Here is a 15862-nt window from a genome sequence, read left to right as displayed (position 1 = left end):
TAACTACTGATTGTAAGTCTCTCTGTATAAGGGTAAATGCAGTAAATGTAAGCAGATATGAGATCGACCTGTATATAATTAGTTTATGCACTAGTTTATCCTACTTTAGTTTTTTAACAGTTATTCGGTCCTAAGAATTCTGATGTCTGTGTGTGTTTGTGTGGCAGCTGCAGTGTGTCGTGACTGCTGTGTTGTGTCGCTCAGGCCATCCGTGTTCCCGAGCGCTGTTCTTCACGTGCCAGTTCACAGAATGGACGCCTGCTACACTTCCCCTCTCACTCGCTCCCTTCCCTCTGTTCCTCTCCGTCTCTCCACCCCCCTCCCGTCTCCGCTTTCCCTCCTCTCTCTCGGGGCGCCAACTAATCGTGACAGCGCTGTAAAAGAGGAGCTTAAAGCACACACACTTAATAATACACCAACAACCTTGCTCTCACACTCCCACTGTAGCAGTCACCCCCATTCACACGTGCGGACACACACACACACACACACACACACACACACAGCCTGCTCTAAAAACCAACACGCCCGCCTACCCGGGTATAATACGCACCCACACACACACACACACACATGCACAACACATCTAGAACACCACACATAACCACAAGCCCACCTACTCATGCTGAAATAGGGCTGTCACCGGCACGATACTTTAGCTGACGATTAATTAACCGCCTATGAACCGGACGAGCACAAAATCCCAGGTTCAAACCCCCCACTCACTACCATTGTGTCTCTGAGCAAGACATGTAATCCAGAGTGTCTCCAGGAGGGACTGTCCCTGTAACTACTGATTGTAAGACGCTCTGGATAAGGGTGTCTGGTAAATGACACAAATGTCAATGTGTCATGTTGCCAAGGAGGACGCCACCGACACAATTCCGACACAAATTCCGACACAAATAACAAGACAGGGATTACAAGAGGGAACGCTCACCGGATGACCGAACAAATGCAGGCGCAAGGACTCGACACATTCAGGTTCTACTTAAACAAGCAACACAAGTGAATCATAAAGCACAAGATGGACACAAACTGCATTTAACCCACCACCCTGAGTGAGCAGTGGGCAGCCATGACAGGCGCCCGGGGAGCAGTGTGTGGGGACGGTGCTTTGCTCAGTGGCACCTGAGTGGCACCTTGACAGATCGGGATTCGAACCGGCAACCTTCTGATTACAGAAATATGGAGCGCTTGCACGGATTTGCATGTCATCCTTTCGCAGGGGGCCATGCTAATCTTCTCTGTACGATCCAATTTTAGTAGATGTGCAGCCGCAGCAAGCATTTTAAGTGGGGTTGTCCGGTCAAGATTTAGTTGATTAAATGTCTGAGCATTTTTTATTCAACGAAAATGGTATTTTAGTCTCTTTTTTTGAGTAATAGAACAGTACAAGGACCAAGTAGAACAGACAAAAACAATTTTTTTTGGTTTCAGCCAAACCCATTTCATAATTAAAACAAGGCTATCTATAAATTTATAAAGTGAAGTGATTGTCACACGTGATACACAGCAGCACAGCACACAGTGCACACAGTGAAATTTGTCCTCTTATTATTGTCGCCTTCTGAATCGATTCCAGACCCTCCAGAAGACGCTCTGATTTGTTCCATGTATTTCGACCACTCATTCTGTTGTCTTCTCCACTACATTGTAAAGAAAGTGCATCCAAAGTTTGCTTCGTCACTTTCTCCCAGCCATCTGGTAAACACCACAAGTGTCCTGAAATCTAAATAACGCCACAAATGGGGAATGAGGAAGTGACAAAATCTGTGCGACCGGAGAAATACTGGTATTAGGTATTAGCTGGTGAGGTAAGTGATTGGATTTCGTGAAACACGCTGGAATATTCCGGGCGTCCCACTTTCATTATAACCTGTCTCAGCAGGAGACGGTTTAAGCTGAGCCATTCGTGCGTGCGTCTGTGTGTGTGTTTTCCGGCAGATGCTTATTCCTAGAGCTTTAGCGCTGGGCCTAATTTAAATATTAATATCAGCCAAACCATTTTTACCAGGGTTCGTTCTGTGCCTTTAATGCCGGGCTGAAAACCACATCAGTATCCACTTTCGCTGAAAGGCTGGTGGCACGACCCCCAAATCCAGATTAAATTCCAGATACAGTCCCTCCTGTGTTAATAATGGTTTTAAATATAAGAATATAATGGGGGAAACAGTAAAATTTGTAGAATGTTGGAGTGATGATGTTAATTGCTGCGCTCCCCAGGCCACCGGACTCTGTACATCGGGGTGCATGTCCCTCTGGGCAGGAAGACCCGTAGGAGACACCGTCATCATGGCCACCGACACAGGAAGAGGAGCAGGGAGAGGGACTCCGGGTTGTACGACGGCAGGGAGTCGCCCACATACAGTAAGAGCAGCCAGAACAGACGCTTCTACCCAAAGCTACTAACAGACGTGGACTGACGTACAGGACAGGCCAAAAGTTTGGACACCTTCTCATTCAATGTGTTTTCTTTACTTTCATGACCATTTACGTTGGTAGATTCTCACTGAAGGCATCAAAACTATGAATGATCACATGTGGAGTTCTGTACTTAACAAAAAGTGGAGACCTGACCTCCACAGTCACCAGACCTGAACCCAATCCAGATGGTTTGGGGTGAGCTGGACTGCAGAGTGAAGGCAAAGGGGCCAACAAGTGCTAAACACCTCTGGGAACTCCTTCAAGACTGTTGGAAAAGCATTTCAGGTGACGACCTCTTGAAGCTCATCGAGAGAATGCCAAGAGTGTGCAAAGCAGTAATCAGAGCAAAGAAACTAGAATATAAAACATGTTTTCACTTATTTCACCTTTTTTGTTAAGTACATAACTCCACATGTGTTCATTCATAGTTTTGATGCCTTCAGTGAGAATTTATAGCGTCCTACAATCACACTTTTATACCCTAATGGGACTGGTTTCTTCTAGGATGTTTTTTGTAGCCGCCATCATCACAATGCCATATGAGGTTCATGCCAGGAGAGCAGATTCTAAACCACCAGTCCAGACTGGGCATAGAAAAGTGTTGAAAGTACAAGTTTACGACTAGCAGCACCATCGTCTTCGTCAAGCATGTAATCACCAACACACTAAGCCTATGTTCAAATATGTCAATGGAAAGCAAGGAGCCTTTACATTTCTTCCTCGATGCTCTCTGGGTAATTATTGTCATTAATAATCCGTGACTCTGCTGAGAACTTCAGCAGACGTAATTGTTCAACTTTAACAAGCGTCAAAATGTTCCCCTCCGAACGGTCCAGCAGCAGCAGATGGCCCCGCCACACACTCTCACGCGTTCCCTCATTCTGTACTTCAGACACCCCCTCTCAGAGAGTGCAGTTCCTGCTGGGCACCGAGGACGATGACGAAGAGCACATCCCCCACGACCTCTTCACCGAGCTGGACGAGATCTGCTTGCGAGAGGGCGAGGATGCAGAGTGGCGGGAAGCTGCCAGGTGAACCACGACTTGATCTCGGCACACATTCGGTCATCTTTTACACCCCAGACGGGGCTTTGTAGCCTTACATGGCCTTCAAATGACTGGACATGAATGTGCATAAAACCACATCCCCATGCTGCAGGGGGGTTTTTGGCTCTACCGGAATCTGACAGGCATGCGGCGCACCACACATGTGGTAGACGTGGGGTCCGTCTCACCCACAACCCTCCTATTTCTGAATAACGTCTTCATTTTACGCCAGCCGGGGCGCAGCGATTCATTATTCCATGTCACTTTCGTAGATGCAATAACGGGCACGTCACCTTGCGGCGCGTTGAAGTGTGGCACACAGGGTCCTCCGCTGTGGGGCTGTAGCACCGCTGCCGTAATGAGCCGCTCATCCGAACGTCGGGCGCATATGGCAGAACAGCTGGCAGAGGGGTGTCACCGGGCTGATGCCGTGTCCTTGTACAGGTGATGGAGATTTGAGGGTGTCGGACAGGCGGTGAGTTTGCGCGTGGGGTGAATTCCCAAAGTTTGAAGGAGACGTGGGGTGTGCGAGGGGGTGTGCATGTTAAACTGTGTGTGTATGTATGCATTGGTGCTGTTGCAGATCTGCGAATATGGTTTAATTATACACAAACACACACACACACCCGCGCACACACACACACACACATATATATATATATATATACAAATATATATATATATATATACATTTTAATTATAATATGAAATTCAAATTTTATTTGTCACATACACAGTCATACACGGTATGATGTGCAGTGAAATGCTTTTTGCGACTGCTACAGACCACAGTATTGCAAATGTTGCAAGTAAACAATGAACCAATATGCAAATATTGCAAACATAACCAAATATTACACTTTTACGTCTTTAACATAAAATATGTGTAACTGGTAGGGTGAAGGTGTGCAAATGAGTTACAGACAATGTTTAAAGAAAGGAGAAAAAGAGCCATAAAAAAAAATAAGAGCAGTAAGGTAAAAAGCGCAGAGTGATTTTGTGCAAAGTGATTTTGTGCAAAAGAGTCCGGAGTGATTGGAGGTGAAAGCACATTGTAAGTCACACTGGTTAAGGCATCTGCCAAATGCCTTAAATGTAAATATCATTTAGAGACTGAGGGCCCGTCCACACAAGAACGCTCTTCTCTAAAAACATTTTTGATATGTTGTCGTCCACACGGAGACGCAGGGAACACTGTTTTAACCCCCCTCCACACCTGTAAGTGGCGCTGTCTTTTCATTGGAAATGTGCACCTTAGACAGGATTTCTTGTAGTTGCTGCAGCAGGACCACGAACATGTTACCCGCATATTGTATATATGTAGGACTCGTTTGGGGATCGGTTGGGTTGGAGCTTGGAGCTAATATGTCAGCATTTTCACCACAAAAAAAGCAGTTTTCCTGAAACGCCGTGTCCATGTGGATGCAAGGCCAGAATTCCATTTGGAATTATGGAACACTTATTGGTACGTTGTTGGCAACTTGTGCTGCGTATTCCGCAGTTGACCCTCTGCTTGTGCGTCGCAGGTGGCTGAAGTTTGAGGAGGACGTCGAGGATGGAGGAGAGAGGTGGAGTAAGCCGTACGTAGCCACCCTCACCCTCCACAGCCTGTTCGAGCTGCGCTCCTGCATACTGAACGGCACGGTGCTGCTGGACATGAGAGCCGGGTCCCTGGAGGAGATCGCAGGTGGGGGATTCAGATGTAAAATACAGTAAAACAGCAATACACCTCCTCTCTTATTCAACATTTTTTGCATTTGTATTTATTGTGTATTTATTTATTGTTGTTCTAGGGCTGGTTTCTTGATGTTCTATTGTACTAAGTACGATTGTGCAATGACACAATGAATAAACCTAAACTGTAAAAAGATAAACATTTAAAACATTTCATATACACTTATTTATTTAAATCGCATTTAGTTAATAAGGCATGCTGAAGGTATTAAAGACAAAGGCGAATACCAAAACTGCATTATCCCTTTAATCTCCCTATGATCGTAGGTGTTCTTAAAAGGGATTATATCATTAATCCAACTGAGATCGCAGATTATACCTGTGATCAGTGACAGGGATACTGCTGCACTGGCAATGATCTGTAGACAACAGAGGATTTTCCTGTCCTGTTTCCTATCTCCTTGCAGGATCTGCCTCGGCTCTCCTCCCATGTGAATTATTTATCAGATTAAAACCTGCGCTAAATCTTTCCCTTCCATAATGAATGACAAGGCCTGTGACCTGATGCATAATTGACGCATATCATTTCCACGTGGCGCTGTACAGTGAAATTGCCCTTCAGACAGTTCATTATATACCATATCGCTGCATGCTGTACACAGTGATTCATTATTCACGCATGTCAAATAGATTATTAATTCATTTCTGGTGACATTAATGTATTTTTTTGGTGCAATTTTTACACATAAAGAACTTTTAATTGGATAATTTATTGTACAGCCTGAATTGCTCTGAGTCATTTTTCTGAAAAGAAATTAAAATCGTATTGCGATATGTGTTGTGACAGCGGATGCAGTCTGTGGGAAATGATGCTTGAGGGGAAGCAGTGTTTCGTTCCTTCAGCGACACTTGAGACTCGTACTTGCGGAGAAGCAGGTGGCTGATGTGCCGCGCCTCTCCCGTCGGGAGGAAAAAGTGAAATCAAAGCCGTTCCTCACGGTTGCTACATGTCTGCGTTAAACAGACATGATCCTGGACCAGCAGGAAGGCGTCGGCCCGCTGGGGGACGAGGTGCGGAAGAGGGTGAGGGAGGCTCTCCTCAAGCAGCACCACCATCAGAACCAGAAGAAGCTCGCCAACCGCATCCCCATCGTGCGCTCCTTCGCAGACATGGGCAAGCGGCAGTCCGAGTCCAACTCCACCGACAAGAATGGTGAGCACACTGGCGTTCGCGCCGAAAACCAACTCCATGTTCCCTCCAGACAGGCCCGGTTATTACGGTTCGCCGGCATCACCATTTTTTACGCTGAAATTAGAGGTAGGTGACAGAAGGCACGGGGGAAGCGATTTGCATTGTGCCGATTTAGCAGCCATCAAAATGCTTTCATCTGCGGTGACATTTTGTCAAACCTAATTAAGATAGAATGCCTGCTCGTTAAATATTAGGCACAAATGGAGGTTTATTAGAAGAAGTCACAAACGTTACATGTAGTTCATTAACGTATTGCGGTTGCCTAGCAATACGTCCGTCAAATACAATGTTGAATACACGGAGGTGTAATTTGCATTGTCATTGTCGGCCAAGAGGCATTTCATCTCTTTAAATGTCCTTGCGTATACCTTTTTTATCTACAGGCCTCTTGTAGCTACCTGCCGACTGACTGGATAATGGTGTCAACGATACAAACGAGTGCTTTTAATTGCAGGGGCTAAATCGAAAATCCTTTTTGGATACGTTAATAACTGGGGTTCCCTGACAGAGTGGCAGCTGCTTCAGCATCGCTATTGCAAACAGACACGAATGATTTCACAACTTTTTATAAGCGGGTGAAATTCTTACATTTGATGCCCTTCACAGGATTGGATGGAATCAGTATTTTACATTTATGGCATTTATGGCATATCTAGAGAGACTTACAATCGGTAGTTACTATGGAGATACTCAGGTTTAATTTTCTTTATTTGCTTTTATTTCGATCTTAGTTTCCAAAAAAATGTGACGTCTCGTGATGGAAATTAAAAATAAATGTGTGCTCATTTTTACATCCAATCACCGAGCAACTGCAATGCTTTGCACGGTTGAAAGCCACAACAGTCGATGGAGCGATTTTCCTAGGCACGGCTGGGAAATTCTCTTGGTGGAAAAAGCATGAGAAATGGGAGGTAACCTTTCCCTGTATGATGACATAAGGGGACAAATTCCAGATCCGATCGTCTGAGCTGCTGCTCTCTGAACGGCGAAGCAGAATGACCAAAACACTCTTTACACCTATCGCCATTTCTAGCCACTGCAGGACCATAGACAGGCTCGAAGAACTCGTATTCATTTTAAATAATCTCACAAAGTGACATTTTCATGGTAGTGGACCTTTAAGTGTCATGTTTAGTAGTACTCAGTGGTAGTCTTAGTCTAAAACAGTGATAATAAATGGGGTTTTAACCTGGGTCTTCTGGTTCATAGGCGTGTGTTGCTAACTAGTCCACTGCCACCCTACTTTACGAGTGGAACATGAACGTGAAAGTGGTCAGCTTCCTTACCTGCTAGGCCAGCACTGATGTCAATTGCACCGATCAGAATTATAAAAACACATCTGTCTGGATTTGTATCGTATGGGAGACAAAAACATTCCGTTAAACTGTCGAATACTCATGATCTAATCCATCATGTTTAAAATTTAAACATTCGGTTTTCCCATTCCATTTTGCACTATATTAGCTATATGTGACATTCTGTAATGACATCTCAGTGTGTCTCCTCTTTTGTTTTCTGTGTGTGCATACCTATGTATGTTTGTGTGTGTATGTTATTAGGCGGTACAGCATTCTGTCGTGCCCTTCAGTCTTCCCCGTGGCCATCGTTTATGAGTGGCGGACGCGGCAGCACTCAGGCCCCACCCTCATCCTGCTGGTCTCTGTGTTGTCCTCGACGTGTCTCCATCTCCTCTCCACCTCCGACCTCATCCACCAGCACCGCCACCCACCTCCCTTCCACCACCCTACACCACAGACCCCTGAATGCGAGTGCAAGCCCCGCCCTCGCCACGGACATGGCAGATACGCAGAGCATGGGTGCGGAGGATGACGCGGATGCAGGCAACTCGAAACTTGACAGACTTTTCCTTCGAGCTATTCCATAAAACGTAACTTGTGAAGGTGGTCCTTTTTTCAGAGCCGAGGCATGTGTTCAAGTACCTTTACAACAGGTGTCAGCGCGAATTTTCACTCCTTGTCAGCAGTTCTTAAGGCATGCTTTAAAATATCATTGAGATTTGTTCCAGGCGGTTGAAATATACAGAAGACATTTGTATTTAATGCATCTGAAATGGCAGATACAGGCGTCTAATTAGGAATAAGCAACCTTTTTTTGATGAGGTGCACTCAAAATATCTGTCACGGGATTTATGTTTAGGAAACACAGATTGCGGCTTTTTGCATGCTGATATTTGCATGAAGGACACCTCTAACCCTTTTAGTGGATCACGTTTTGGTCTAATTAATTTTTATGTGGGCATATTAGTTGGAATTAGTTGAAAGAGTGTCTAACTAAAATGTAGTCATGCCACCTAGGTCACAAGCAGTCATAATCACTTTTTTAAATAGTAACTGAAGGGGTTGTTGGTTTGTGTGGCTTCATGTGCTATGCCTTGTAGATTAGAGCTGTGACAGATGGGCAATACGTGAAAATGGCCATGCCGTTTTAACATGTATTAACATTATAGGCATGACCTTCACCCATCACACACAAACATTTTCTGTCTCACTCAGAAATGCTTAATTAAAATCATATCATATTTCTGTATGATGACTGTGATATTCCCCATATGCACTGCCAGCTAATATAGCTAATGTATTATATTGCTTGTTTGAGATCATAGCTGTATATTAAATTGCAAAAACAACCACTTCAAATATGCTCCTCATTTCAAACATATTCATGCTACAGATGAAAGGTGATCAATTTCCTGCCCTGATCTGTAACAACAACAGCCGAGGTAATGTTTGGTGATTAAATATTAGCCCATTAACGTGATTTTGGTTGAGGTGAATAGTAGCTTTATAACATTAACATTAGCTAGAACGATTCTTTCTTGATTAGGTGTATGTACAGTATCTGTTCTTTCTAATTTTGCTTTTTGATCAGTGTCTTGATGAAGGTTTGAAGAGGGTCTAAACCCAAAAGGACTTCTCCCCCCTGCGCCCTGGCTCTCCGATACGTTGCGCAGCAATCGAAGAGTACTATGGACAGCGTAGAGAAAATACAAGAAACCACAGCTTGACTCAGACCTATTGTATTACCAGATTCTTCTACGCCAATTTTCCATTAACCTTACTGCTGCAAAAACTGCTTTCTACAAGGCAAAGCTGGAAGCCTCTGCCCGCAACCCTCAAAAACTCCACAACATATTCTTATCTCTACCCAACCCTCCGACTCCCCCTCCCCCGTCTTCCCTAACTGCTGATGATTTTGCCAACTTCTTCACAGGGAAGGTTGAACAAATCTGTAAGACATTCTCCACCACAAATCCTACTCTACCCTCTACTACCGACCAGTTTCTCTCCTCACGTTTCTTTCTAAAATCCTTGAGCGCTGTGTATACAATCAGCTATCACTTCATCTGTCACAGAACAACCTCCTGGATCCTAACCAGTCTGGCTTCAGAACAGCTCATTCTACTGAGACTGCCCTTCTGTCTGTTTCTGAGAGGCTAAATGCGTCCAGACCGGCAAAACTGTCATCGGTGCTTATTCTCCTTGAACTCTCTGTAGCATTTGACACAGTTATCCACAAGACTCTCTTGTCTATTCTGAAGAGGCTTGGAGTTCAGGGCTCAGCATGGCAGTGGTTTGCTTCCTACCTTGATCTTACAAAGTGACTTGGAAAGGATCCACCTCTGCCTCACGTAGACTCTCCACTGCTGTCCCTCAAGGCTCAGTACTAGGTCCTCTCCTTTTCTCCCTCTACACGAGATCACTTGGTGAGGTCATTTCCTCACATGGATTATCCTACCACTGCTATGCCAACGACACACAACTCATCTTCTCTTTTCTTCCCTCAGATCTACATGCTGCTTGTCTCTGCATCTCTGCATGTCTAACTGACATCACTTGGATGGCAGCCCATCACCTCAAACTCAATCCCACCAAACCTGAACTAATATTCATTCCAGCAGATTCTTGCTATTTACCTGTACAACTCACAGCTCTCTCCTTCTACAACAGCCCGCAACCTTGGAGTAACAATAGACAACCAAATCTACTTCTCGACTCACATCATCAACCTTTCCCGCTCATGTAGATTCCTTCTCTACAATATCAGACGAATCCATCGTTATCTGTCAACACAGGCCACCCAGATACTGGTTCAGTCCTTAGTAATCTCACGACTGGACTACTGCAACTCCCTTCTAGCTGGTCAACCTCTATATACCATTAGACCTCTACAACTAATACAAAATGCAGCAGCACGACTGATCTTCAACCTTCCCAAATTCTCCCACACCTCCCCTCTGCTACGTTCAAAATACTGATGCTTGCCTACAAAGCCAAACATGGAGTAGCTACCTCACAGCCCTTATTACACCTCGCAGTACCCTCCAGTACTGCACGCCTGGTCCCTCCACCGCTGAAGGAAGACGCTCATCTGGACTCTTCTCTGGCCCCTCGGTGGTGGAATGAACTTCCCCTCGAGGTCAGACCAGCTCAGTCACTGAGTATCTCCAATGGCAGCTCAAGACCTTCCTCTTTAGAGAATATTTAGATGAACTTGTAACCTTCTTCTTGACTGACTTCTGTATAGAATCTACAACAGAGTGAATAAAAAGATTGTATTTATAGTTGGGGGTCCCCAGAACTGATCACTTCATCGATGGTAACATGGTAGCACGTTGTAAGTCGCTCTGGATAAATGTCTTAAATGTAAATGTAAGATACACAAGAACAAGTCTTTTACTGCATTCTTCATACGCCATCCATCAATTCCACCCTCACACCTCAGGCTTTGCTGCTGGAGCTTCATAAATCAGGGGCTGAGCCGCTCAGAAGCGCAGGCTATTCAATTAACGCAGGGTCCAGACCCAGAAAGGCATCGCAATAAATTACAATCGACTATAGACTGTGGTGAGCGGCGGAGAGTGTGAATGATGGACTGCTTTTTTTCCTGCTGGTCTAACTGCAGGTCAGATGATCCCACCTCAGGCCCATCTTACGGCCAATGACGGGAAGGCCGAAGTGAGCAGGGAGAACAGTGCCGTGGACTTCAGTAAGGTAGTAAACTGGCAGAGCTGGCCACCATCCTGTTGCACATGAAAGGATTGCAAAGTGTACAGTAACCATGTGACTTCCTTGCTGCTCTCATTTGTGAAACACAATGTTCTCTGGCTGTTTAAAATTACAGATTTTCTTATTATAGAATCCACTAAGCGATGCAACACTCAAATCAATCCCGCTAAGAGCCATCCCTTCTCTCCGCTGGTGTTTTTTTTAAATGACTTCAGCTAAAAGCAGACATTGGCTTTCCTTAATAGTTAAGTACCCTCTGGCAGACCTTTCAGAAGGTCTATTGGGTCACATGATGGGGAAAAAGGCATTTGGGTCGGGGGTTTCAGTTTACATATATAACGGATGTGCTATTATAAGGCTTTTAATTTTTATTGCATCACATCTGTGCCTGGATTAGGATTTAGAACTATACTGATGCAGAAACATACTGATCTCTGGCATAATGTGTGACCAGTCGCTAAAAATAACTTCCTGGCTTTGTAACCTTGGCCTAACAGGCTTTTTTTTTCATGGAAAAGCAGCCATATTAAATGTAGAGAACTGCAATTACTGATGCTTATGGCACGTGAAGTTCACGTCCTCTTGGTCTCGAGCACAGCAATTATCTAAAATATGTTGCACCGAATTAGGCAGCATTACATTTAACAAGTTCATGACTCACATGCATCCCAGCTGCTATTTAAAAATCCGCACAATAACAAATACTCCCGTGATTCACATATTTAAATACACAGTGTGCAAAGAAAGACCGCCCTGGGTTCATTTTCACCACGATTACGACGTGCCCCCTTGGAGGAGCCATCGGGACAGAATGGGAGCATGCAATTTACCGACATTCTGATCCCCGCGTTGGCTGCTGTGAATCCGGATGGGATCTGCTCTATGCAGATTAGCGTCAGCACTTTGTAATATTTCCGGCTGCGTTCCGGGTGTGTGGGCATTACGGCTGAATGATATATCGAAAATTAACTGGAGCAGGGACGCTCGCTCTCAACTCGGGGAATGCTAGTTGCAGCGCAGTAATGTAATCACAAATTAAATCGCAATCACGATATCTGTCAAATAATCACTCTTCATTTTTTATTCTTGCTTAAAATCGTTCAGCCCTAGTGGCCGTGCAATAATGTACATGAATTCTGTCAATTCTGAGGGCCCTTCTGTGCCGTACTTCTCTCCAGATAGATCTGCATTTTATGAAGAAGATTCCACAAGGGGCGGAGGCCTCCAACATCCTGGTGGGAGAGCTTGAGTTCCTGGACAAGCCGGTGGTGGCATTCGTGCGCCTCTCTCCTGCCGTCCTGCTCAATGGCCTTGCGGAGGTTCCCATTACCACCAGGTTAGGCCCAGGGCCACTTTTTCACATTTATTCATGATTAAAAAACATTGCTGAACTGAGCACTGTTAATACACATCATTAGGCTGTGAAAATTGGTTCTGCCGTTCTCTCCAGATAAACAATGAAGCAAGAAAAAGGCAACTCTGTAACACAAATCCCTCACATACTTTTTTAATGACAAAATCTCAATCTGACCAAGCCAAATTCCAACTTCATTCAAGGCCTTTTGAGTCTCGGCTGTATTAAAAATGAAAAGTAAAAGTCTTTTCTTGGTGCTATTTTTGAAGGTTCCTGTTCGTTTTACTTGGACCTTTGGGAAAGGGTCCGCAATACCATGAAATAGGGCGCTCTATTGCAACCCTCATGACAGATGAGGTAAGGAAAACTGCTTTTCCTCAGTGGTTGTTGAGTAATATGTGTAGATCAGCATGTCCTGAGGTAAGTGTTTAGCCGAGGAGCAGCCTGTGGCATTTCACTGAACGCTTGAGGTGACGGGACGAGCAAGCAGCACAGTGACGTATGTTGACCTGCAAATTAATCAACAGTTCCGCCCGTCCTCCAGCTCAGCCACCGCGTTTTGTTGCCACGGCAACGCGTCAGAGTGCTGAGTTCTCTGCTTTGGAGTGCATTTGATTAGAGGTGTGAACCTTCACTGGTCTCGCGACTTGATCTGATTACGATAATCCATGCACAGTTCCTCAATTTTTCTCAATTACTTCACATTATATTTTCAAATACGTCAGTGAGATGAGAGTTAAGGCCTCGTTCACACGGACGTCTGAACTGGGCATTTATCTGCTCGTTCGTGGCTTTTTTCAGCACCAGTGTTCAGTTTGGATGACGTCAAATAAACGCTGCATGCAATGTTTCCTCGCCATCAATTTCTGCCGTAATGCCAGTGAAATGGCAATCGGACGCAGCTACAAGGCGCAGCAAAAACGTGCATGGCATTCAGAGGACATTTTCAAATGTCCATGAGGACAAAGCCAAACTCCTACCCAGGAGCTGTACTCGGAGCAGAACACCACATTCACTACCAGGCGCGACTTTTTAACGAGAATTTTAAAATCACAAAGCAACATAATTATGATATAATCGATTATGGTGTGCACTGCATCGATGCAGAATCCTTCGTTTGCATAACAATGCATCGATTATGAGATTAGTTTCAACACCCCTACAGTTGATTGACTCTTCCCTGTTCCCAGTTTAAGCTCCAATTCTCTAAATTTGACCTTTTCCAGGTCTTTCATGATGTCGCTTATAAAGCAAAGGACCGCAACGACCTCCTTGCTGGGATTGATGAATTTCTCGACCAAGTCACAGTCCTCCCGCCGGGGGAATGGGACCCGTCTATCAGAATAGAGCCACCGAAAAACGTCCCTTCACAGGTCAGTTTGGTACACGCCGTGACCCCCGCAAAACAATGCAGTCAATCCCCTCTTTAAAATGTCCAGCTTTAAAGGTTATGTAACACTTTCATGATGTCCTAAGCATCCTATTATAATGCCAACCATGTCCAGTAATGGTGATTATTAAACCTCTGTGGAGGCTGTACAAAGGAGGACTTTTTAGAAAAATGTGGTGTAAATACCATAGTTCTTAGTGATTTTGTACATAACCCCGCACCCCACACACGCAATATTCAATATAAATATTTACATAAATATTTTTAATGGAACATTTGGGTTGCTCCATTGATATCTCGTGCATATCGTAAAGCAGAATATCGTAAATGCACACAGGATTAAATTCTGCTGGAAAGTCCAGTGGAACGATTTGGAAAATCCTGTTTTATGCTGGGCCGGATTGACTCTTCCCTCACACTTCATGCCAACATCTCCAGTAAACACCAGTAAACTATGCCCCAATCGTCACCCATCTGTCAAAGTCACTCGGCCCATTAAGGCAGAGGAGATTATGATATTAGGTTGGTTCTAATGTATTCAGTTTCAGAAAGATGTTTAATTAACTCTCCTTGATAAATTAGGGCCACTATGTGACTTTAATTTAACTGTCAGTTAATGTTCTAGCACTACATAAATAAACAAAAATTGTCTATGCATATAATTAATTTTCTGTCTGTTTATTAATGCATTTTTCTCATTAAAAAAAAAAAAAAGTCTTTAATCACTGTGAACTGCAAAAAATTGTATGAATGGACCAATAACAACATTTATGACCATTTATGTCATTCTCTGCCCACTTTTCTGTTGCGGGTTCTAACGTGTCTGCAACAGGAGAAGAGGAAGATCCCAACTGGGCCCAGTGATGCCACTGACATGGGAGAGGCCGAGGAACCCGGGGGTCATGGCGGCCCTGAGCTGCAGCGCACAGGACGGTGTGTGTTTCTTATTCAAAAAGTATTTCAGGCAAATCTAACACTTACACACGCACATGCACACACACTGCACTAAATAAAAAAAGCACTTAACAATTTCCGAGCATGTTCCTTTCCTGACAAGTTCGGCCTTATCAGGGCTCTTAGTTTTGTTAACTCAAAATCTATAGAAATCGAATGAGAATTGCTGGTGTCTTCCTCTGGAAAAGTATAGTAAAGTAAAGTAAAGTAAGTAAAGTGTTTCGGTTTGAAGGGCTGATCATGCGTATATTTCGCCGTTGACAAACACGTTTGGTGAATACTTTGGCAGCGTGCCTGTTACGCTTAATTCCAGAGGAAGTCAAATAATTCAAGCCTTTATCTTAATCTCTGCATGAAGGCGACTTTTACATGGGCCCATTTCCTGCAGCTGACCAGCTGGTGTCGAGCCAAAAGTTCATTTTCCCTGCTCACTTAGCCAGGAATTGAAAAGTGATTGTTTTTGTTATTGTGATACACAGTGAAATATGTCCTCTGCATTTAACCATCACCCTTGGTGAGCAGTGGGCAGCCATGACAGGCAGTTTCATACTTTCCTCGAGGTGCCAGATTTCTGTGGTGCGCCTTCAGGACCCATATAGAGTGTCTTTTTTTTATATCGGCCCTATTTAGGTCTAATTATGGATGATTTAAACCCACACCCATTAAGACTCATCACGCTCGGGTGTCACACTACCCACAGCAAACACGCAGATCCAGACAGTATTAGTTCTTTAATTA

General features: G+C 44.3%; 1 protein-coding gene and 1 non-coding gene across 2 annotated transcripts in view; one reads left to right on the top strand and one right to left on the bottom strand.

Annotated features, from left to right (window-relative positions):
* Positions 1–15862, top strand: part of slc4a10b (solute carrier family 4 member 10b) — a 40935-nt gene that overhangs the window by 17026 nt on the left and 8047 nt on the right. Inside the window, 9 exon segments of the mRNA XM_028992046.1 lie at positions 2227–2370; positions 3320–3458; positions 5000–5160; positions 6172–6360; positions 11323–11411; positions 12605–12762; positions 13050–13137; positions 14007–14153; positions 15003–15103. Of these exon segments, the coding sequence (XP_028847879.1) occupies positions 2227–2370; positions 3320–3458; positions 5000–5160; positions 6172–6360; positions 11323–11411; positions 12605–12762; positions 13050–13137; positions 14007–14153; positions 15003–15103 (1216 nt within the window).
* On the bottom strand, positions 1183–1290 carry LOC114797534 (U6 spliceosomal RNA). The gene has a single exon (XR_003750907.1). It is a non-coding gene; the product is annotated as a U6 spliceosomal RNA (small nuclear RNA).

This window comes from Denticeps clupeoides, chromosome 9 (genome assembly GCF_900700375.1).
Source record: "Denticeps clupeoides chromosome 9, fDenClu1.1, whole genome shotgun sequence".
In the NCBI taxonomy this organism is placed as follows: Eukaryota; Metazoa; Chordata; class Actinopteri; order Clupeiformes; family Denticipitidae; genus Denticeps; species Denticeps clupeoides.
The sequence above is the reverse complement of the archived record's forward strand: the minus strand, read 5'-3'. Positions and strand labels throughout refer to the sequence as shown.